A 24,283-nucleotide genomic window follows, 5' to 3' on the forward strand; every position below is an offset into this window, starting at 1 on the left:
GCTAGTCTAAAACTGAACTAAGCTCTCTTAGAACCTGGGGGTGTATGCCACCAGGCCCTGGAGCCTTGTTTACATTAATTTTTATTAAAGCTGTATGAATTATATCCTGAGTTAACCACTGACTAGATTGAGCTATAAACCATTAGTAAAGCTATGAAGTGAGCCTGGGAACTCAGACTCATCTATTGTATACACTGAAAAAAAGAACTGATCTAGCACGTGCCTTTTCTGTATCTGTTACAACCATACTGGTACCATTATTTAATGGAGCAACACTCTCAAACTGCATCTTTTTACTACTGATATATTTAAAAAACTTTTTAGGGTTAGTTTTCACCTCCACCGCAATTGCTGATTTACAACATTTATTACAGTGTTTAGATTCATGAAATGCACCTTCTGTCCCAACAGATTTGTAGTTTTTAAATGCCTTTCTCTTCTTTCCTATTAACTTCTTTACTTCTGTATTAAGCCACATAGGATGATTCTTAGCGCTTCTACATTTACTTCTTAAGGGAATGAATTGAGAACAGTAATGCTTTAATATCATTTTAAATGACAAACATTTCTGTTCTGTGTTTTTAGCTGAAAACTTAATGTCCCAATCAATACTGTAGGACAGCCCTCAATGCACTAAAATTAGCTTTTCCAAAATTTGTGATTTTTGTTGCGCCAGTATGTATTTGTTTTTTGCACAAGACATTAAAACATTATGGTCGCTATTACCAAGGAGTTCAATGACTTGCACATTTACTATAAGTTCTGGGTCATTAGAGATCAGTAGATTCAGAATAGCATTTTTCCTGGTAGGCTCCTCAACAACCTGTGCCATAAAATTGTCATGCAACAAGTATATAAACTTGTTCCCATTAACTGATCTGGCAGTACTATTGCTCCAGTCAATATCTGGGTAATTAAAATCCCCCATTATCATTACTATAACATACTAAAAGTTAATTTATAGGTGAACAACCAAGTTAACTTTTAGTATGTTATAGAATGTCTACTTCTAAGTACCTTTCAACTGGTCTTCACGCACATTAGTCTATCAAACCTGTGAGTCTGCCTCCTAATTGCACCCATTGTCAGACAGTGGGTGGCTGAGGCATCATCCACTTCATCTCCACCAGAATATCCAGAGTTGTCATTTTATTATGCACATTAGACCCCAGGCAGGCCTCTAGTCATGGATCCCATTCCATCCTGAATTTTTGAGGACATCATCTGGCAGTACAAGTTAATTTAATAACAGGCAGTTTGTGATTTACTAATTCCCATTGTCAGACAGTGGGTGGCTGAGGCATCATCCACTTCATCACCATCTGTTTTTTAAAATAGAAATACAGTGTTATATACTAGTTTTCAAAATCATCTATTAGGCCTAGAAAACATACTTCTAGAGTTAAGACTCCAGTCAGCAGAATTTGGTCGTTAAGGTACTTCACTACTCTGGACCAGTAGTTATGTACAATTTGGAATGCCTATAGCAAGAGGAAAACCCGGCATGAGGGGATTGATATTTAGGGCATGTGGCAGAAGGATTTTTTGCCCATAGCTTTCAGGTTCATTAGAGTGATGTATGTCCTATGCAATATTAACCAGTTGGAAAGTTGCTTAGAATTGGCAATTCTATAACATACTAAAAGTTAATTTATAGGTGAACCACCAAGTTAACTTTTAGTATGTTATAGAATGTCCAATTCAGTTAATTTTCAACTGGTCTTCACGCACATTAGACTATCAAACCTGGGAGTCTGCCTCCAGGCAGGTCTCTAGCCATGGGTCCCATACCTGGCTCATCCACTTCATCGCCACCAGAGTATCCAGAGTTGCCATTTTATTATGCACATTAGACTATCAAACCTGGGGGTCTGCCTCCAGGCAGGCCTCTAGCCATGGATCCCATATCGTCTTGAATTTTTGAGGACATCGCTTGGCAATACAAGTTAATTTAAAGTTCATGTAAAGTCTAAAATAGAATAAGGCTAGAAATGCTGTATTTTGTATACTAAATATAAACATGAACTTACTGCACCACAAGGGGGTCACCATCTTGTAACTTTGTTAAACATCTTTGCAAGACTAAGACTGTGCACATGCTCAGTGTGGTTTGGGCTGCTGAGGGATCATCATAAACAAGGCTGCTTGAGTTCTGCATGGTTGGGAAGTAAGGCGGGGGCTCCCCCTGCTGTTCATAAGTATGATTGTTTCCTTGCTCAGCAGTTAAGGACCATCTGACAATGCCTATCCACAGCAGTAAATGAAGGGAGAATTTCACTGCATACAGTCAGGTTTCTTATAAAAACTGTACACATTTTTTAATTAAAGTATATTGGAGATAGGTTTCTTTTTCATTAAAGAAAGTAAAAATGGGATTTTATTTTTTTTTGCCTTTACATGCCCTTAAAAGTATTTTGGTAGGGTCAATGTGACTGGGGGATCATTGTAGTTTAAAACACTGGGTGACTTAGGTACTGACACTAAGGGGTTACTGATCCACATTATGCTGGGCCGATCTCTGTTTCAGTGTTTGTGGGTCACTGTACCATGGCTTGTTGGAAGGGGCACTTTACTATGACATGTATGGGTTTTACTGTGCTAGTATGTTTTGAGATCTGAGTTACTGTGGAACTGGAGGTTCCCTGTTGCATGAAATGGTGGACTGGAGGGTTCTTCACAGTCAGGACAGTGAGGTTGTGGAATGCACTGCCGGGTGATGTTGTGATGGCTGATTCAGTTAATGCCTTTAAGAATGGCTTGGATGATTTTTTGGACAGACATAATATTAAAGGCTATTGTGATACTAAACTCTATAGTTAGTATAGATATGGGTATATAGAATTTTAATTAAAAGTAGGGAGGGGTGTGTGTATGGATGCTGGGTTTTCATTTGGAGGGGTTGAACTTGATGGACTTTGTCTTTTTTCAACCCAATTTAACTATGTAACTATGTAACTGTGCCACTTGGATACTTGATTACTGTTCCATGAGATGCTGGGGGAACAGGCATCACTGAACCATAATGTGCTATGGGGGACTTTCAGTGCCACATCATTCAGAAGGGTGGTGTCTGTGCCTTGCCATTCTGAAGGTGACACTGAAGGGCTTGCCATATAATGACATGCTGTGATGAGCCTGTGCTATTATATGCCTAGGGCACACTGTTCCACTCATGTGGTTACTGCTTCATGATATGCAAGTGGGACTTTCTATTGCCTCCTGAGGGAGCTCTATGCCAGATCTTGCTACAGGTACTGTTGCCTGGGTCACTGCACCATAAATTAGTATACAGATTAGTAATTAATAATACTGAGGGGTTACTGGACAATGACATACTGGAGTCTAGCTATGCCACAACATGCTAATATGGCTTACTGTGCCATGGCATGCTGGGTGTTTACTGTGCTATCCAGTGCTGTATTTAGGTCCAGAACTTGCAAAAGAGACATCACCACACACGATATACAATGTCAATTAAGCCAGTGAACAGCATAAAAATGTGCTACTAACCTCTCACCCCCTCCCCAGTTTAGCTGCAGGATTTACTCAACGGCAGCTGGGGAGATTTTTTATTTTCCCCCTCAAAATTTTTTTTATAAACAACTGAGGGCCCCCCCTTTAAGATTCTGCTCTAGGCATAGGTCCTTGGGCACCTTATATATATATATACGGCTCTGTTGCTACACATGCTGTGGACTATGGGGCAGATTAATCAAAGTGTGAAATTAGAGCTCACCCTAGTAAAATTGCACTATTCATTCCGGTGGGATTTTTATGGGTGTGTTTATCAATGGTAAATCAATTTGGTAAAAACACAAAATTCTATAGGATTGAACAGAGGGCTGTGGCCATGATAACTTGGTAAGTCACTGTTCCATGACATGCTGCGTCAGATTGATATGCCTAGGGGATTCATTAATGTGCTGTGACGTGTTTGGAATCGGTTACAGTATTCTTTCTGTGATGAGTGTTATGTTCTATTAAATATGGCAGCCTATGGCAGAATAGAAATGTAGGGTAAGTATAGAACACTTCACTTCACATGTAATTTGTGCTAGAGCACCATCTAGTGACTGTTTTTACTTTATTGAGCATCTGTTTTTAGAACTCTGACTAATAAAGTTGCTGGGTGCAGATTGATGATGTCATCAACAGGCTCGTGAAATAGGTTAGTACTTCTACATGTGCAGTTGCAGCTCTACTGATGAAGTGGACCTGTGTTGCTCATGAAATGTGAAGGTGGGGATGCATGTACCATTTAAACGTAATTTATATTTATTGTGTATATAAAAGTTGTTTAAAACAATTGATTGTGTGTTTGTTTGTGGGTGGGTGTATGGACACCCTTGGACTGGTATATACTACCAGGTTCCCTATATTCATTATTTTTGTCAAAAACTGACTGCACAATATTGTTTCTTTTTGTGTACACATCCCACTTAGTATCCTAAGCAGTAAGTAATTGTGACAGTCTGTGTAGGAGTCACATGTTATGTTGTTGCTACATTCTACAGTGTGTCCCTTTGCTGTACTATTCTTGATGGGTGGGGGGGGGGGTTGTTAATCTAATCTGTGTACAAGAACCGTGTTTGAGTCTAATCTTGTCATGGTGCCATCCTGCGTTAGGGTGACTGTCAAGCTATGCTGGACTCACTTTGTGAATTTACCGTGCTTTGTTATTTAAGTCATGTTATGCTGTACTGGTGTTCATGGCCCATACCGTGTATGGGTATTGGAGACTGTGCCATTTTGTATGCAAGGTTATAGTATTGTGCTATTCTGTTCTAGTTGTGGGCCACATGCATCCTACAGGCCAAATCTCACAAATCCTGTCCCATCTGCCCAGGAGTCCTACATGTCATCCTCCAACAAAGATGGCTGTGATTCTATACATAGTAGTTTACTGTGTCATTTTTTTCAGGGACTTCTGAGCACTGTCTGGGTCTTTGTGCTGTTGCATGGTCAGTATTCCAGTGTTTGCTGCTGAGGTCCGAGGGCCATTATATGTTTTATGCATAGACCACTCTTTTCAGCCTCACCCCCTGTAATTAGTCTACCTTTAAGTTAAGTCTTATCTAATTGGTCTCCTTTTTCTATAGTTTTTTTTTTTTTTTTTCAAACTATTTTTTTTTAACATTTTTTTGGGTATACATTTTGTCAGAATTTCACATACATGTTTATACTGTATATCATAGTTTAACATGGTTCAACATGGGCTAGCCAGAGCCCTGTTTATAAACATTGATTCATTTGCATTTAGTTACACTGTTCATTTATATTCATTTACATTTAGTTGCAGTTATGAGAATAGTTATGACCCAGTAGATTAGTAAAAAAAGAAAAAATAACGAAAACCAAAATAAAAGTAAATAACCTAATAGCAAAATAATAGATAAAAACAGTTGGTTTGCATCTGTTTAGCTTATTGGAGCACAGTTTGATGTAATTTGTCTTTTCCCATCGGGAAACAGTGGTTGAGTTTTGGGTTGGGCTGATGTATTATTTTTAGAAAACCAAATGAGAATGGAGTCTTCAGTTAGAGATTACCTCCTGGTTCACATCCCAGTTGTACCAGATTTTGTTAAACTGATCTATTGTATAGTTTCGTAACAATGTCAAAAAGTCCATCCTTGTGTATCAGATTCGGTTCAGGAATTCTTGTTCTGTTGGTGGGGTTTAGTCTTTACATTTGCTTGCTATACAGCACCTTGTTGCTGATAGAATAGAGTTAGCTCTGTTGTGAATTCTTAAGTTTTGGTATCTAAAGACTCATTGGGTCTTTTTGGATATCCGTTAATAGTACCTTATTTAACCATTTGCTTACAGAGTCCCAATATTTTTTCAGACCTGGACACATCCAGAATATGTATGATAGTTCCCTCCTCCTGATCACATCTCCAACATGTAGGAGAGGATTTTTGAGCCAATAGCCTATGTACTAAAACCGGGGTATGGTACCAGCTCATTTGTAATTTACAGATATTTTCCTTAATTACAGTAGAGATTGGACTTTTAGCAGTATTTTCCCACATTCTTTGCCATCTGTGTAGATCAATTAGACATTGATCTTTTTCCCATGTAAGCATGTGGGTATAGTTCCAGGTTTATTGTATTCAGCAAATAATACCATTGAGATATTAATCCTTTCTGTGTTTAGCCCAGTCGACAAAATTCCGAGAATGGGTCAGTGATCGGGAGTTCATCTTTTGGGAGAAGCGTCAAGTTAAAATGTTGATTGAAGGTAATGAAATCTAGAAAGATTACACAATTCTAATGATTTTGCTGGAAAGTGGGTGAAATAATTTACTCAGCTGGAATAAGTTATTTGGTAGTTCTGCTGGGATGTTTAATGATCCAGGCCTTCTGGGACGTCTGGAATTCCCCAGAGTGGTAACATTGGCAGTATTTTTGATAATATTTTATGCTTTGTTGTTGGGATGTGGAAGGTAGGTCTCAATAAAGTGGGGTAAGCTGGAAGTTTGTGTGTGGTCCATAAATAGTATGACGTGTGGAGTGCCCCCATATAATAGTTCTAGTTGTGCCCATTTAGTTGTAGGGCGGTTCTCTACCCATTCAATTGCTTTTTTAAGTTGGGCAGCTTTATATAGTGAATCATATTTTGAACTGCCAACCCCTGTCTGTTTGGTGAGCAAACATTATTTGTTGGGCTACCCGATGTCTTACCTGCCCAGATGAAGTTTAAGATGGCTGCTTGTAACTTATATATAGCTGTTTGGTACTGATATTGGGAGTGTATCAAAGTAATATAAAATTCGGGGGAGTAAGTTCATTTTAACTGCAGATATTCTACCTAGCCATGATAGATTGTATGCGTTCCAGGTTTGGAAGTCATGTCTAAGGGTATTTAGAAGAGGGAGGTAATTTTGTTTGTACAAAGTTGTGTGAGTTTGATGCCTACTTAATATATTCTGGGGGCCAGTGAAAATCTGCAACAATTTTAGTGTTGGGACCTACAATGTTTAATGGGAGTGCCTCAGATTTATCCTGATTGATTTTATACCCAGAGATGCTTCCACAGTCCCCTAAAGCCGATAAAGGTTGGGCAAAGATGGTTGGGGGGATGCAAGTGTTAACAAGACATCATCCACTTATAAACCTATTTTATATGTGTCTTTCCCCACTGTAACGGCATGAACATCACAGGAAAGCTGTATAGCTGCCGCTAATGGTTTTATACATATAGCAAAAAGTAGCGGGGCCCTGTCGTGTGCCATTGTGTATTGGAAGCAACTCTGAGAGCACCCCTGGGTGCTAAACTTGTGCTGAGGGTGAGGAGTAAAGTGAGTACAGTGCGGTTATAAAGGGGCCTTGAAAGCTCATGTTGTACAATGTTTTATACATGTTGTACAATGTTTTATACGTAAAGCTCCATCTCTGGCGATCAAACGTTTTCTCTGCGTCAAGACTGAGTGTGATTGCAGGTTTTTTGGTCTGGTTGATATAATCTATCATGGTTATCACACTTCAGATATTATCACTTGCTTTTTGTCCTAAAACAAACCCCACTAAGTTATATAATTTTGGGAGGATAAGATTTTATCGGAAGCCAATAATTTAGTGAATGTCTTTAAGTCAGAATTAAGCAAGGCAATGGGACGGTAACTAGCACAGGCTGTGTGGTATTTTCCTGGTTTTGGAATGAGAGTGATAAATTAGTTCAGCACTGTGTTATTCTACATTCAGCCATTAAAGGTCGTCACCCAAATATTAAAAATCCTATTTTATCACATTAGTCAAGCAAAATGAACGTTAATTACACTTTTCAAAATTATTTCAATCTTGTTTCCTTCAGTCTGGGAATGGTTCTTGCCTGCTTGATATATAATTAGATCAAGCAGGCAGGAACCCTTTTGTGGACACTGTTAATAAGGCAAGCATTGCATCTCAGAATCCTGTTTGTGTAGCCAGTGTATGGGGATGGACATCGGGTCCCCCCATTCTGGTGCACAATTAATTGGTGAAGAGAACGGGGGAATGTGTGGAGAGCAGTGACATCTAGCAAGAGCTGAATGGAAAGTGAAAGTAATTTCTGCCCCGTCTCTATGCCTAAGGTATAGAGGAGGGGCAGAAAATATTTGATGAGTTTCCCCCCGTTTAAGTGGGGAATTCAGTCCATTAACATTTAGTGAAATAATCTTAGCTATTTTTACATATAGGTAATGTCTTCAACCTGTCTTCTAGGCCTTGGTCCCTTTTTTCTTTAATTCTCCAAAAACATTTATACACATTAACATAAACATTTCCTATATCTCTCTGATATACCCCAGATTCTTTTGGTAATTCAACTTAGTTGTGCAAGACAAAAAGAACATAATAACAAGTAAACTATCAACATATTGAATCATCAAACTTTGGGTTTGAAAAAATTCCCAACTGTCTTCCATTGATACTGTAAGTAGAGTATCACTGGTCTGGAGAAGGGATGGAAATGAGTGGGGTTACCCTGCCCGTAAACGGGTATGTGGAACGGCCCACAGGAGTGCGTATGCATGTAAGTGTGGAACCTTCATGCATCCAGATTTTATCATGAGTGATGGGTGTTGAGGGGTATTCTTCCAGACCACAGAGATACATAGTAGCATAGTAAGTAAGGTTGGAAAAGGACACGTTTTGGTTTTTTTTTAACCTGCCTAACTGCTAGTTGATCCAGAGGAAGACAAAAAAAAAAAAAAACACCCCCATCTGAGGGGTGAAAAAATTATTTCCTGACTAGTCCCTAGATCAACTTGTACTATGAGCTATCTCCCATAAACCTGTATTCTCTCACTTGCTTAAAAGCTGACATGACAACTTCTGGGACTAACTCTGTATATTGAACCTCAATATTTCCTATGATTGCTTGTATCAGATTCATCTTTTTGATGGTGTGGTCATTGCCCAGTATTAGGGGAGCGTTGAGGTTTAGGTGACACTGTGCTCCAGGATGGAAAAGGACCTAGGAGCCGGTGATATTGGAACTTTTGGTGCAGGTGAAGAATGTCTTTCTTGTAATACAAGCTGTTTCTGCAATTTGGTGCCATTATTTGGGTCCAGCAGGATGTGTTGTGGACCCTCCTTGGTGACTGTTGTTTTCTACAGTTTTTAAATGCTTTTTCATCTGTCTCTTTCCAGCTTTCAAGTTAGTCACTGGCCCTCAGTAGCCAAAAAGATATTGCTCTGTGAGGCTACAATTGTATTGTTACTTTTTAGTACTTATTTTTCTCTTTAGGCCCCCTCCTATTGAACTTTGTCTTTAATTAAACTAGTGAATGGTTGCTGGGGTAAAGTTGACCATAGCAACCAGATATCTGCTAAAATTCTAGCCTAGAGAGCTGTTAAACGAAAAGCTAAATTTCATCCAAATATTACTGTCTATATAGTATGAAAAATAAATTATAGGTGGACTATTCTAAACGCACTGGGAAGTGTATCTTCTTAATTTTGGTATAAGGATATGATTTTCTTCAAAGAAAAATTTAAATGGCTTCAAAATGCTTGGAAAACAGTGACTTTTATAAAAGTTACTACAATTATTTTCTGTGAATCCTTCCTGATTTAGCCATTTGTAATTTTCATTAAATATAGAGAAAAATGTATTTTAATTGCAACATTCTCAATTTTATTTGTAGTTAGCTGTGATCATGTGAGTGTGTCTTGTATGTGTAATGTTTCTCGTAATTTAGATGTGCTACATGCGTATTCCAATTGGTGTAAGAGTGAACCTACCTGTTGGGCAAGAAAAAGATTTTGTGCAAATTCTTATTGTGTATGATCGAAACCCAGTGCAACTTTCTCCCCTGCTATCTTGGGCCACATGCTGTTGGTGGTGCCTTAAGAGAAATGACACATGGAGCTTTTTATGCAAAGTATTTACATGTTGTGCTTTCTATTGGGATGGTTGGGAAGGTATTTCCTGCATGTGACAAATTACCCCATGTGTTCTTGCCCTAAAGCAGGGCTGTCCAACAGGCGGACCACGGGCCGTCCCCCACATACCTGCTGTGTTTGCTTACCATGTGTAAGATTTAAATGGTATCACTACAGAGATTATCTGGCCCCTGCATTGTTTAAGCCTCAAATTCAGACGAATCTCCTGTATTGGTCAAACCATTGTTCACACTTCCAAAACATATTTCAGCAGCAATCCGGTTCAGTGAAAATATAAGTTATTTGTGCAACAAGTGAAGCAACGTTTTGGGTATAACCAGCCCTTTATCAAGTTTAACCACAGTGTAACATAGAATCTTTTAAATAGCTTGATAGGGGGAGGGGAGAAAAAATTTGCACCTCCCACTTAGTGTTTCATCACATTAACCCTTGTGACATACATCATAAATACTTGGAAATAAATACATTTAAAAACTGTGTGCATTGGTCATATTCAGATAAAGTGTCTAAAATACAAAGTGTCCATAAAAAGTCCATCTCTTTACTAGATATTGTTTAAAAACAATTCAGCAATTTGTGTATTCCTGGGCAAAATGCCTATGTATTGCAGAACATGGTCATTCCCAGGGTATGAGCTGCACTTAGCACAAAATCAGGTCAACCATATTAAATAGATAGGATTGGTGTGTACTCCCGGTTCAAACCACCAGGTCCCAGCGTTACTTATTTATGTATCCACTTCATCTCTAATTTCCCAAGCCACCCATGGCAGCTCATCACCAACATGAGTATTCCCTGCCCCTCAGGTCACTGGACAGGAAAGGGTTAACTCCAACACCCTATAATATCCGCTCTACACCACCCCCACCTTGTCTTTTTCCTGTCTAGGTCACTAGGAAGGCTTACTGATTCCAGGGTCTGTGTTCTCTCTCTATGCCCTGATGCCTCCCACATGCTCCCCGGAGGGGATTGCGGTGGAGAAGGGCCGATGACTGGGTAATTTTCCACCTAAATTGGCCCACAGTTTACCTGGCCGTGCTGTTGGTGGTGAAGTGTGGCTCCTTCCGCTTCTTCCAGACGCAGTGAGGCAATATCGCTGTGGCGCTATGTTCCGGGAGCGCGTCATTGGAGTTCCCTCCCAGAGCCAGGCAGCCTTGCGTTTCACTGGCTGGGTGAAGGCGTCCCTTCCGGACCCGAGTTATTTCTGAAGCGACAGTCGTGCGCACCACCGTCCTGACGTCATGATGCGCGCTGGTAATTGGAAGTGGAGCGTGGTGTGTCGGTGAGCATGGGGAAAGATGGATTCTTCATTTTTGGACGCAGGGGTGCTTACTATTGCCTGTCTCAGGTTACAGACAAGATGGATCTGTCTGGCTCTGGGAGAGGAGTGCAGCCAAAAATTTCTAGGTAAGCAGATGATAACAGAGTTATTATATGAGAGAGATTGAAAGGCTGATAATGCTTGTTTCTTTCCTGTTTAGCCTCTACCGGCTGAGCCTCCAAACCGGCTGAGCCTTTAGTGTAATAATAAACCAAGCAGTGGTGCAGGGGGTACAGGAAGCATCTTCCTTGGGCAGGAGGCCAAAGAGATTTTGGGAAGTGCTGTATGAGTCCCTTTTGGACATTTCAAAGGATGAATATTATGATCCTGCGGATGTGCAGACAGATTTATCAGAGGAAGGAGACATTCTCTCTGAGGATGAGTCTGCCTTTGATTGCTCAACAATAGAAGGTCTAGTGAAGGCAGTAAGAAAGACATTAGTCTAATGGAGGAGACACCAAAGAGTTCTTCGGCGGACAAATCGTTTCTATCTGGGAAGAAACGTTCTTCTACTTTTCCGGTTCATGGCTCAATTAAAGAGTTAATTACCTCAGAGTGAAAAAAGACGGAAAAGAGAGTGGTTATTTAGGGGAAATTTGCAAAGAAATACCCTATGGATGAGCCTAATGCAAAGCTGTGGGATAATCCACCTAAGGTGGATGCAGCGGTGGTTTGCTTGGCTCGAAAAACTACCCTACCTGATGACGATGCGGGTGCTTTTAGAGATCCGATGGAGAAGCGGATGGAGTTTGATCTAAAGAAAGCATTTGTCTCTGCCAGAGCATCTTGCAGGCCTGCAGTTGTGCTGACTTTGACTTCTAGGGCAATGAAGATCTGGGTTAATTATCTAGAAGATGCAATTTTTCCAAATGTGTAGAGATCAGTTTTGCAATATATGATGTCTGATCTGACATGATTTCGTGGCAGAAGCCTCCATCGATTTGGTGCATTTGGCGGTGAGGTCGGAGGCTCTTTCGGTAGCATCTAGGAGGGCATTATGGCTAAAGTCCTGGTCAGCAGACACTGCCTCCAAAACCAATTTATGTCCGTTGCCCTTTGAAGGAGACTGGTGAAAGTCTGGATTTGATTATTAAAAAGGTGTCCGTGGTAGAAAAAAGTGTTTTTTCTGACGTCAAGGGTCTAGAGCAGAGTCGCCAAAAAATTGAAATTTTCAGAATTCAAGACAATACAGACCTGGTAGGTCCCAGAGCAGACAGTCCCCATGGAGATCTCAGTTGCTAGAAACTGGTGCTGTGGAACCAGTACCTCAGGAGCAACAAAACTCCAAACTCTTCCTAGTCAAAAAATCCTCAGGGGCGTTCAGTTCAGTGTTGGATCTTCGGCTCTTAAATCAGTTCATACATTGCAGAAAACTCAAAATGGGATCCCTGAAATCCATAATTGCAGCGGTTCCTTCTCGGGCATGGTTAGTAAATCTGGATCTCAAAGAGATACTTCCCATGTTCCAGTGTACAGTCCACACAGAAAATATCTGCGGTTTATGTTCCAGGAGCAGCATGTGCAGTTCACTTGCCTCCCGTTCGGCCTGACTACCTCTCCAAGGACTTTCTCAAAGGTCTTAGTGACAGTAGTAGCCTTCTTGAGAGTGGAGGGAGTTCCAGCCTTTCATTATTTGGACAATATCCTTCTGGTGTCTAACTCGGAGGGAGAAGCTGTAAGAAACTGAGACAAAGCAGTTTCGATTCTGCAACATTTCAGTTGGGTGATAAACTGGCAGAAAAGTCATCTAATGCCAAATCAGAAGATAATTTTCCTGGGAGCCAGTTTGGACACTCTTCAAGGGACAGTGTCTCTTCCAGAGCAGAAAATCTCACACATCATAGACTGAGAGTCTTTTCAATGACTCACCAGAGTGACAGTCAAGGATTGTATGTCACTCCTGGGACTGTGTTCCTCCACCATTCAGATGGTACGATGGGCGAGGTGGCACATGAGACCCCTTCAGATTAGTTTTCTGAAATCGAGGAAGACCGATCCCATGAATCTGAAGAAACTCCTTCATATTCCAAAACATGTGATGGTGAGCTTAAACTGGTGGTTGGTTCCAGGGAACCTGACCAGAGGTATGCCGTTAACAGAGCTGGACTACGTCACGATTAGAACAGACCCCTCTCAAGTAGGCTGGGGAGCCATGGCAGTGGGAAGTCTCTTATCTTCCTTCCAATATATTGGAGATGAGGGCAATAAAGATGGCTCGATTTGCATTTTCGGAGAGGATAACACACAAGTGGGTGAAAATCCGGTCAGACAATGCCGCGGCTGTGGCCTATGTACACAGACAAGGAGGCACCAAAAGTGTTTGGTTGATAGAAGAGCTGTCAATGATCATGTCATGGGCAGAGATAAACCTAAGAGGTTTAATAGCCTTTTATGTGCCAGGCAAGATGAATTTGCAGGCGGATTTCCTGAGCAGGAATGCCTTTGAGCTAGGAGAGTGGTCTCTGAATCTCTCTGTGTTCCAGACCATTACCCAAAGATTTGGCAATCTAGATAGACCTCATGGCCTCGGATCACAACCACAAGTGCAGGAGGTTCTTTTCAAGGTACCCATCCCGGATATCCAGTGGAGTAGATGCTCTAAATCAGAACTGGAGAGGGATGTTCAGTTATGTCTTTCCACCCTTTCCATTCACTTGGAGGGTGTTGAAGAAAATAGACGAAGAAGGGACACAAGTGATTGCAATAATTCCATTTTGGCCCAGGCGTCCCTTGTTTCTGCTTCTGAGGCCGATGTCAGTGGAGCCTCAAATGAAACTACCGGTTGTGAAAGATCTGCTGATGCAGGGTCCAGTTCCCTTTCAAGAGCTGTTTCATTTGTCATTGTGGGCTTGGAAGTTGAAAGGATATTGGCATCGAGAAAGACCTGATAGAATTGCTATTGAAATCTAGGAAAAACTCAAATCAGTATTATCGTGTCTTTTCATGTTTTGTCAAGTTTGCGGAAGATAGCGGGTTTAATCCCAGATGTCCTTGTGCGTCTGAATTGGTGCAGTTTCTCTATGCTGGGTACCAAAGGAAGCTTCGTGTCAGTACCTTGAGAGGACAAGTTTCGGCGCTTTCAGGCATTAACTGAAAGGTCATGGAGGATCATCGTCATCATTAGTCATCCGCTTATTCAATGCACTGAAGAGAGTGTATCCAGTGAGACGACTAGGAATGCCTCCCTGGGATTTGCCTTTGGTCCTGAAGGTTTTAACGGCAGCTCCTTTTGAACCATTAGAAGAAGCTTCGGATTGGCATTTTACTTTAAAAGCTTTATTCCTGGTGGCGATCACTTCAGCTTGTAGGGTGGGGGGAAATTCATTCTCTCTCGGCAAAGGAACCTGATATGATTTTGTTTCCTGACAAAGTTGTCTTGAGACCAGCATTTGAATTTCTTCCAAAGGTTGTGTCACAATTTCACATGGATTTAGAGATAACCTTACCCTCCTGTCCGAATCCCAAAACAGAGCGTGAGCAGCAATGGCATATGTTGGAACTAGTTAGAATAATCTCACATTATCTGACCTGTACACAGTCATGGAGGAGACCGGAAAGACTCTTTGTCATTCCAAGAGGCCCTAGAAGAGGTTGTGCTCCGTCTAAAGCGACTATTAGTTGATGGATCATTGGTTGCATAGTGTTCGCCTATCACAAGACAGGCAGAGAGGTACCTAGAGACTTGAAGGAATTCATAATAAATATTAAGCATTAGTTGTGTCCCTCCCTTCTTATGGGCTTTGGAAATTCTCGTGTTGGTGATGAGCTGCCATGGGTGGCTTGGGAAATAGAGAAATTTGTATTACTTACCGTAATTTCTATTTCCAAGTCACCTACCATGGCAGCACTCGCCAACTTCCCTCCCTTTTGAAGCTAGAAAACATAGGAAAATAATTATCAACAGTATCAGCACAATCCATATCTCATATTAATACTCTCTCCTGTCCTAATATGGCAGCTTCTCTCTACAACGATGCCCTTTCAACAGCACTTGACTCCCTTGCACCTTCTACCACCCGTCACAGCCGGCCAGCTAAACCCCAACCCTGGCACACTAGTGTAACACGGTACCTCAGAAGATGTAGTAGATCAGCTGAGCGACGGTGGAGAAAGTCACGAACTGATCCTGACTTCATCCACTTCAAATTCATGCTCTCCTGCTATAACCGAGCTCTATCATTAGCCAAAGAACAATACTCTTATCTAATATCTTCTATGTCCTCCTAACCGCAACAGCTGTTTGCCACATTTAACTCACTCCTATGCCCCCCTCCATCTCCTCCACCTATTAATGTTACCGCCCAAGACCTTGCTCGTTTCTTTAATGAAAAAATCGATCTCATTAGGCTGAGCATAACGTCTGACAGCAATCTCAGACCAACGTGCAGTCCACTCACATCTTCTTTGCACTCCTTCACCCCTGCAACTCTAGATGAAGTTAGTAAACTTCTAGCCAGCTCAAAACCCACCACCTGCTCCCTTGACCCCATTCCCTCTCGCCTTCTCCACCCAATCTCTGATACACTCTCTCCTGCACTTACCCACCTATTCAATCTTTCACTCTCTACTGGTACCTTTCCATCATTATACAAACAAGCACTAATCACTCCTATCCTCAAAAAACCTTCCCTTGATCCCAGCTCTCCCACTAACTTATCAACTGGTCTCCCTTCTTCCATTCGCATCCAAATTACTAGAAAGGCTTGTTTACAAACGCCTGATCCAGCATCTCACTCACAACTCCCTCCTCGACCCCTTGCAATCTGGCTTCCGCCCACCACACTCAACTGAAACTGCACTCACCAAAGTAACCAATGATCTTCTATTGGCAAAGTCTAAAGGTCATTATTCCATTCTAATCCTTCTAGATCTCTCTGCAGCCTTTGACACAGTTGACCACACACTCCTCCTTGACATTCTACACTCAGCTGGCATTCGGAACACTGCTCTTTCATGGTTTACATCTTATCTGTCTGACCGTTCCTTTAAAGTTTCCTTCTCTAACTCTACTTCTACTACTTTCCCACTCTCTGTTGGAATTCCTCAAGGCTCTGTTCTTGGCCTCCTGCTGTTCTCGCTCTATACAACTTCACTAGGAAAACTCATTCAGTCATTTGGAGTTCAGTATCACCTTTATGCTGATGACACCCAACTCTACTTGTCTACTCCTGATCTTTCTAATTCTGTCCTTTCCCAAGTCACAGACTGTCTCTCTGCTGTCTCCTCCTGGATGTCACCGCGCCACCTGAAACTGAACCTTTCTAAAACAGAACTCATTATATTTCCTCCAAGATCTTCCCCTGTCCCTCAGATATCACTCACCGTAACCAACACCACCTTTCATTCCACCACACAGGCACGCTGCCTAGGAGTCATCTTAGACTCTCATCTGTCTTTTTCACCACACATTCAAACACTTGCAAAATCTTGCCGTATTCAACTGCGCAACATTGCTCGAATACGACCCTATCTCAGCTCAGAATCACCTAAAACACTGATTCAGTCTCTCATCATCTCCCGCTTTGATTACTGCAACTTACTCCTCACAGGTATTCCAACAAGTCACCTTTCACAACTCCAATCTGTTCTAAACGCGGCCGCTAGACTCATGCATCTAGCTCGCCGCTCAACATCAGCTGCTCCCATATGTATGTCCCTTCACTGGCTCCCAATCTCTTCTAGAATCAAATTCAAATTACTTACACTCACATTCAAGGCCCTTAATAATGAAACCCCTCCCTATATTTCATCTCTAATCTCCAAATACTCTCCTTCACAAAACCTACGATCTGCTTCAGATCTACGCCTCACTTCTCCTCTGGTCACTTCTGCCCATTCTCGTCTACAAGACTTCTCTCTGGCTTCTGCTTTTCTCTGGAACTCTCTGCCACAAGCTGTCAGACTTTCTCCTTCCTTCCAAACTTTCAAGCGCTCCTTAAAGACCCATCTGTTTAAAGAGGCCTATTCGATGTACCTTAATTAATCATTGCTATATCAAAAATGACAAAGTGTTTATATAATCCTAATGTCTCAATTGTACCCTAACCTTTAGTTTGTAAACCCTATTGTACACTGTAATCCTTGTCTTTTATCCACCATTTATTCCCTGTTTGCTATAACTGCAGTAAAGCACTGCGTATCTTGACAGCGCTATATAAATAAATGATGATGATGATGATGATAGGTGGGGTGGTGTAGAGCGGATATTATAGGGTGTTGGAGTTAACCCTTTCCTGTCCAGTGACCTGAGGGGTGGGGAATACTTATGTTGGTGATGAGCTGCCTTTGGTGGCTTGGGAAATTAATCATGTTGGTGAGTGCTGCCATTGTAGGTGACTTGGAAATAGAAATTACAGTAAGTAATAAAAATTTCTCTATTTATTTAACTGTAGGGTCTGGTCGCCTCCACGTCAAGGGTTCTATGCTATCACCTGGTAACGTAGCTGGCTCACTGTATGTGTAGCTTCAACAAAGTGTGCTGGATTGGAAGGTGTACATATCCACAGCGTACATTTTTTTTTTTTGTTGACTGACCCACAACTGCCTTTATCAAGGTATCCCGGAAATTTTTACCTTTTTTTGTACTCCATTAACGGGGGTTCAGAAAAAGCCTTTACATGTGGTATGCAAGTTTGTAAAATGTTCCAGTGTTTATTAATAATTGTTTTATTTTATTGCTAGCAGCGGTATATTTGCTGACAAAGCCCAATCTCGAGGACCCTTTTTGCTCTTAATTCATCTTGAGGTATATTTGCCACCTCATTTCTCACTGTCTCTAAGAGATTCTTAGGGTATCCTTTCACTGCAAAACCTCTCCTGCATTTCATTTAGTCTTTGACACTCTCTCTGTGGCTCTGAGACAATCCGTCTCACTCTCATATATTGAGATTTAGGCAAATTATTTTTAAGTGATGGAGAGTGAAACTAGAAAAAAGCAGTAAATGATTGCGTTCCGTGTCTCACTTATAAAGATCGGTTTGCAACTGGCTACCTTCGTTTTTAATGGTCACATCTAGGAAGTTGACAGTCTCAACATCATATGTCATAGTGAAATGCAGAGTGGGCACCACAGAGTTTAGGTATGTGACAAAAATTAGCAGATTATCCACCGACCCTGTCCATAGCATCACAATATCATCTATGTAGCGATGATATAACTGGCAGTATTGTTGGTAAAGGGGATTAATGTATACAAATTACGTTCAAAGTGGTCCATGTAAAGGTTAGCATAAGTGGGCGCTATGGTTGTCCCTTGCACTTATTTATAAAATTGGTCTTGGAACATAAAGTAATTTTCTCGCAGGACAACATCTAATAATGACAGAAAAAAATCTTGGGCTTCATTGTTGTGTATAACCATTGTTCATTCTTGTAACACCTCTATTGTTCACACCCCTAAAAAGCCCTGTACTGTTCACACCTGAGACCCTGACTAAAAATGCCCACATTGTTCCCCAGTTCACACTTTATATAAAATGCTAATGAGGCACCAGCACTTTGTCACTGTATGTAGTACATAATAGATTGGTCCTGATAAGTTTCCCTGTCTCTTGCTCTGTTCTGCCTTCCATACGCTCCCTGTGTGTGCCCTGCTCTGCCTGCCCTATGCTGCCTGCATGTGCCCTGCTCCGCTTGCGTGTGCCCTGCTCCGCCTTGTTTGCGTTTGAAAATAAATTATTAGGGGCCCCGAAGGTGTTTAATCATGTGATGGGGGTGCTGTGTTATCCGAGGGGAATAGGAGGCATATGGATTTAAGGGTATGTCTTAATATGACAGCTTTTTTCACATATGAGTGATATGCTTGCAGTGAGCACCAACCATTTTGGTTTTTTTTTGGTGGGCTACCACAATTAATGTGGACATGATCTTGTGGTAACATGGGTGTGGTCAACACTGGCTTCCATTATCAGCCCTCCACTATGTAGGCCTGAAAAACTTCTACCCTTGGTACCCCAGAAGTTGGACATCACTTTCCTTAAGCATTGGCTAGATATATAATTCCTTTCGAATAACTGGACTGTACACTTCAAGTTTTCCTGTTTGTTTTCCTCTGCAGCTTGCACAATGCCTTCCGTCCAATATCTGTCTGGATTTCATTGCCCAGGAGGTGGTCTGGTAGCACACAGAGCCCAGTTAATCCCTTGGAAGGGCCATGTTTATGTCTCCAGTGGCAAGTTTGTATATGACTACAACATGGAAAAGAAATGCATACTGGTGAGTAATCTACAATTTATTGTATATTAAAGTGGTTGTTCACCTTTAAATTAACTTTTAGTATGATGTAGACAGTGAGATTTTAAGAGAAATTGCCACTGCTTTAAATTTTTTATTACATAGTAACATAATGGGAGTCATTTATCAACATTGGGAAAATTTGCCAATGGGCAGTAACCCATGGCAACCAATCAAATTGCTGCATTCATTGTTCTACTTGCAGCTGGCTTTAAAAAGCTATTCACTAATTGGTAGCTATTGGTAACTGCCCATGGGCAAATTTGCCCAATGTTGATAAATGAGCCCCAGTAAGTTAGGTTGAAAAAAGACACTCCTATCAAGCTCAACCTTTTAAGTCTATATAACCTGCCTAGCTCCTAGTTGATCCAGAGGAAGGCAAAAATTTGAGGCTTCTAATTTGCCTAAGAGGGGGAACAATTTCCTTGCCAAGATTGCAATAGGGCAATTTGAAGGGAAACTAAGCTGGTAAAAGGTATGTGTAGCCCTCTGTTTCTGTCACACCGACCCACGTGACCCTCTGGTCCACACATTCCACCAGTGTAGGGATATTCACTGCAGCAGGTATAAAGACTTGGACACAAGCAGAGATACCATAACTTTATAATGCTTTATTGGTGTGCACCTGTCTGGGAACCTGTAAAACAGTAAGGAGAACACTGCTACTTTCAGGCCACCAGCCCACCTCTTCTGTGGAGCTAAAGCACTGAGGAGGGGCCAGACCAAATGATAAGATATACTGTAGATAGGGGGTAAGGGAAAGTCCATTAAGGATTATAGTCTGGTAAAGTTTCTGCTCAGTTTGTGGCTATGATTTTTTCCCCACAGATGTTAGCTGCTCTGTTAGAACTATTTATTTCCCAATTAGAACCTAATAAACAGTAAAACATTCAAACGTACATTCTGCACTATTGGTCAGTATTTTGGTACAGTCCAAGCAATTCTTCCTGAAATGAAGTTAACTTCTTGCAGATCTGAGACATTTGGCGAATATTTATATATTTAAGTTAACTGTGTTGCATATGGAAAATCTTAGCTATGAGGAAAGACTCGCCAAATTGGGGTTGTTTACGCTGGAGAAGGGGTGCTTAAGGGGGATAACTATGTATAAATATATAAGGGTATCATATAATAATCTCTCAAATGCTTTATTTACCAGTAGGTTTTCCAGCTGACACAAGGTCACCCATTCCGACTAGAAGAAAGGAGGTTCCAATTAAATATTTGGAAGGCTTTTTTTTTTACATTGAGAGCTGTGAAGATTTGCAATTCTCTCCTTGAATCAGTCGTACAGGCTGATACATGAGATAGCTTTAAGAAGGGGTTGGATGGCTTTTTAGTAAGTGACAGAATACAGGGTTACGGAAGATAGCTCATAGTACAAGTTGATCCAGGGCCTGGTCCGATTGCCATTTTGGAGTCAGGAAGGAATTTTTCACCCTCTGATGCAGATAGGAGAGGCTTCAAGTGGGGTTTTTTGCCTTCCTCTGGATCAACTAGCAGTTAGGCAGGTTTAAAAAGAGTTAGAAAGTTGAACTTCATGGACGTGTCTTTTTTTTTTTTTTTTCAACCTAATGTTGCAATGACCAGTCCCTGTATCAACTTATACTATGAGCTATCTTTCATAACCCTAATTTTCTAAAAAGCCATCCAATCGCTTCTTTAAGGGGATACTGTCATGGAAAAACATATTTTTTGCAAAACACATCAGTTAATAGTGATGCTCCAGCAGAATTCTGCACTGAAATCCATTTCTCAAAAGAACAAACAGATATTTTTATATCCATCTGACATGGGGCTAGACATTTTGTCATTTTCCCAGCTGCCCAGTCATGTGACTTGTGTCTGCACTTTAGGATGGAATTACTTTCTGACAGGTTGTTATTTCTCCTACATAATGTAACTAAATCAGTCTCAGTGGGACTTGGCTTTTACTATTAAAGGAACAGTGACATCAAAAAAAAAAATAATTAAAAAAATGTGTTGGTTTACAATGAAAAATAAACACCAAGACAAATTAAACTTTAAAATAGCAAAGCCTTTATTAAGGAATAACTTACCGAAACTCTACTTCCGGTCCTCTTCAAAAAAGGCGACAGGGTGACCATCCATGCTGCAGTGTTTGATTTCTCCTCCCTGGCTACTGACAGCATGTGAAGGAGGCTGTGGGGGCTGCCGCTGGACATGCTGCTGCTGTCTGTGCAGGAGACATAGCCTGCACTCACTTCACAAATTTTTTAAATTTTTTTTTCATGTTACTGTTCCTTTAAGTGCCGTTCTTGGATCTTCCAGGAAGCTGTTATCTTGTGTTAAGCTGTTCCAATATACGACACAGCTCCAGTCAGGAAAATAATTTAAAAAGCCTTTATTTGCACATGGCTTCAGGATCTACAACAGACATGACGTTTCGGGCTCACCTGTAGCCCTTTTTCAAATTACTGATGCATTCATGTGGCTACAATTTATACTCATTGTCACAGCGCCATCTCCTGGCTACATTGTTTCAATGCTCCAACAAAATTTTTTTTAATTTTTAACATAGTCTCACTTATCTTTCTCTGTTACTTTTAGACTTATCTGTCTGACTTAAACTTCAAAGTCTTTGTACATCTGGATATATTGGTGATCCTTACAGATCAGTCCATATTCTGAAAAATATAAAATTACAAATGTTAAAATTACAATTGGATAAAAACTATTCTATCATCAACTTTTTTTGAAGTATAGAGATTACCTAAAAATAGGATGTAAATCATATTCACGGTTAAGGCCATGGGGTTCTAAGGTTTCAAGTGTACGAATCCATTTCGCTTCTTTCTTTAGTAATTCTTTTATCCTGTTCCCTCCCCTGCGGGGTATAGGGACTTGATCAATCACTTGAAATTTTAATTGATGAACCCCATGGGCCTTATCCGTAAAATGAGCTGAGACTGCCTGATCTAATTTCTTTAATTTAATTGCCGACTTGTGTTCTCTTATTCTTTCTTTAACCATCCTTGTGGTTTGGCCCACATATAACAAGCCGCATGGACATTTGATAACATAAATTACAAATGTAGATGCACATGTAAAGTAACCATTGATTTTTATGGGGTTTCCCTTTCGCGGGTGATATATAGTGTCCCCCCTCTGACAATTGGAGCAACAATTACAAGAAAGACATGGAAATAATCCATTCTTTCTAGGCCTCAAAAATTGTTGTTTATTACATATGCTGCCCACATCTGATCTGACTAGCTGAGACCCCAAAGTTTTGTTCCTTTTATACGACATTACTGGGGGCTGTCTAAAGCTCTCTATTTCCGGTAACCCATCCTTCAGTACTCCCCAGTGTCTCCTTATAATTTTTGCAACATCTCCACTTACGGAAGTAAATTTGGTTACAAAGGGGATACGTTTTATCTTCTCTTTTTGTGGTTTTTGTAAACTTCCCTCTTGTGACTCCACTACTGCTCTTTGTTGCTCCAAGAGGGGTTTTGGATACCCCCTTTGTAGGAACCTTTCCTCCATATTGTCTAATTGCTTAGACCGCCTCTGATCATCCGTTACTATCCTTTTCACCCTTAAAAACTGGGACTTAGGTAATGACTTACGTGTTTGAATAGGGTGAAACGACTTATAATGTAAAATGGTGTTTTTATCAGTTGCTTTTATGTACAAATCTGTCACTAACTCGCTCCCCTCTTTGATCACCAAGGTATCTAGAAAGGACACTTTGTGCGCATCAGCATGGATGGTAAATTTTACAGGAGTCCTTACAGGGATTTCATGAATATATGAACTCTGCTTATAATGTAAAATGGTGTTTTTATCAGTTGCTTTTATGTACAAATCTGTCACTAACTCGCTCCCCTCTTTGATCACCAAGGTATCTAGAAAGGACACTTTGTGCGCATCAGCATGGATGGTAAATTTTACAGGAGTCCTTACAGGGATTTCATGAATATATGAACTCAGCTTATAATGTAAAATGGTGTTTTTATCAGTTGCTTTTATGTACAAATCTGTCACTAACTCGCTCCCCTCTTTGATCACCAAGGTATCTAGAAAGGACACTTTGTGCGCATCAGCATGGATGGTAAATTTTACAGGAGTCCTTACAGGGATTTCATGAATATATGAACTCTGCTTCAGAGTTCATATATTCATGAAATCCCTGTAAGGACTCCTGTGGCCCCGTCCACACCGCAAACACATCATCGATAAAGCGCAACCAAATTAAGCAATATTTTTGGAAATTTTTGTTTATATAGATGTATCTCATTTCAAAACTATTCATATAGATGTTTGCGTAGGACGGGGCCACATTATAGCCCATTGCCGTTCCACGGATTTGCATATAGAATTTGTCCTGAAAAAGGAAATAATTGTTGTATAACACAATCTCCAAACATTTCAACACAAAGTTTTTTTGAGCCCCATCCATAGATTCGTCGAATTCAAGTTCAGAACGGACCGCCTCTACACCCCCATCATGTGGGATGGAGGTGTAGAGGCTTTCCACATCGAAATTTACCAAAATTGCATCATTTGGAATTTTTTGTAAATGCCTTAGTTTTGACAAGAAATGACTAGTGAACTTCAGGAATGATTTATGTTTAAACACATATTCCCTTATAATATTATCTGTAAAGATAGATAATGGTGAAAGTATCGAATCAATACATGATACAATTGGGCGTCCTGGTGGACAATCCAAATTTCAATCCAAAGAAAAGTGCATAGTTTAATACAGGATGCTTTTGAAATATCAGTAATTGATGATACATTAGCAAAATTTTTAAAACAAACACATCCTGTTAACCCAATCTTCTATACACTGCCAAAAATTCACAAGCGTCT

The 24,283-nt window shown here is 40.6% G+C and overlaps 1 protein-coding gene across 6 annotated transcripts in view; it reads left to right on the top strand.

Moving 5' to 3' along the window:
* Positions 1-4,129: 4,129 nt before the first annotated feature.
* Positions 4,130-24,283, top strand: part of faap100.L (FA core complex associated protein 100 L homeolog) — a 40,156-nt gene continuing 20,002 nt past the window's right edge. For 2 of the 6 annotated variants that reach the window (XM_018234222.2, XM_041575566.1), the window contains exons 1-2: positions 4,130-4,239; positions 19,266-19,423. In XM_018234222.2, the coding sequence (XP_018089711.1) occupies positions 4,227-4,239; positions 19,266-19,423 (171 nt within the window). In that variant the 5' untranslated portion in view covers positions 4,130-4,226. Of the gene's footprint in view, positions 4,240-6,105; positions 6,242-17,605; positions 17,764-17,930; positions 17,955-19,265; positions 19,424-24,283 lie in introns of those variants that run through there. The other 4 variants (NM_001091039.1, XM_041575563.1, XM_041575565.1 and 1 more) reach the window with 4 other exon arrangements.

Source organism: Xenopus laevis, chromosome 9_10L (genome assembly GCF_017654675.1).
Source record: "Xenopus laevis strain J_2021 chromosome 9_10L, Xenopus_laevis_v10.1, whole genome shotgun sequence".
In the NCBI taxonomy this organism is placed as follows: Eukaryota; Metazoa; Chordata; class Amphibia; order Anura; family Pipidae; genus Xenopus; species Xenopus laevis.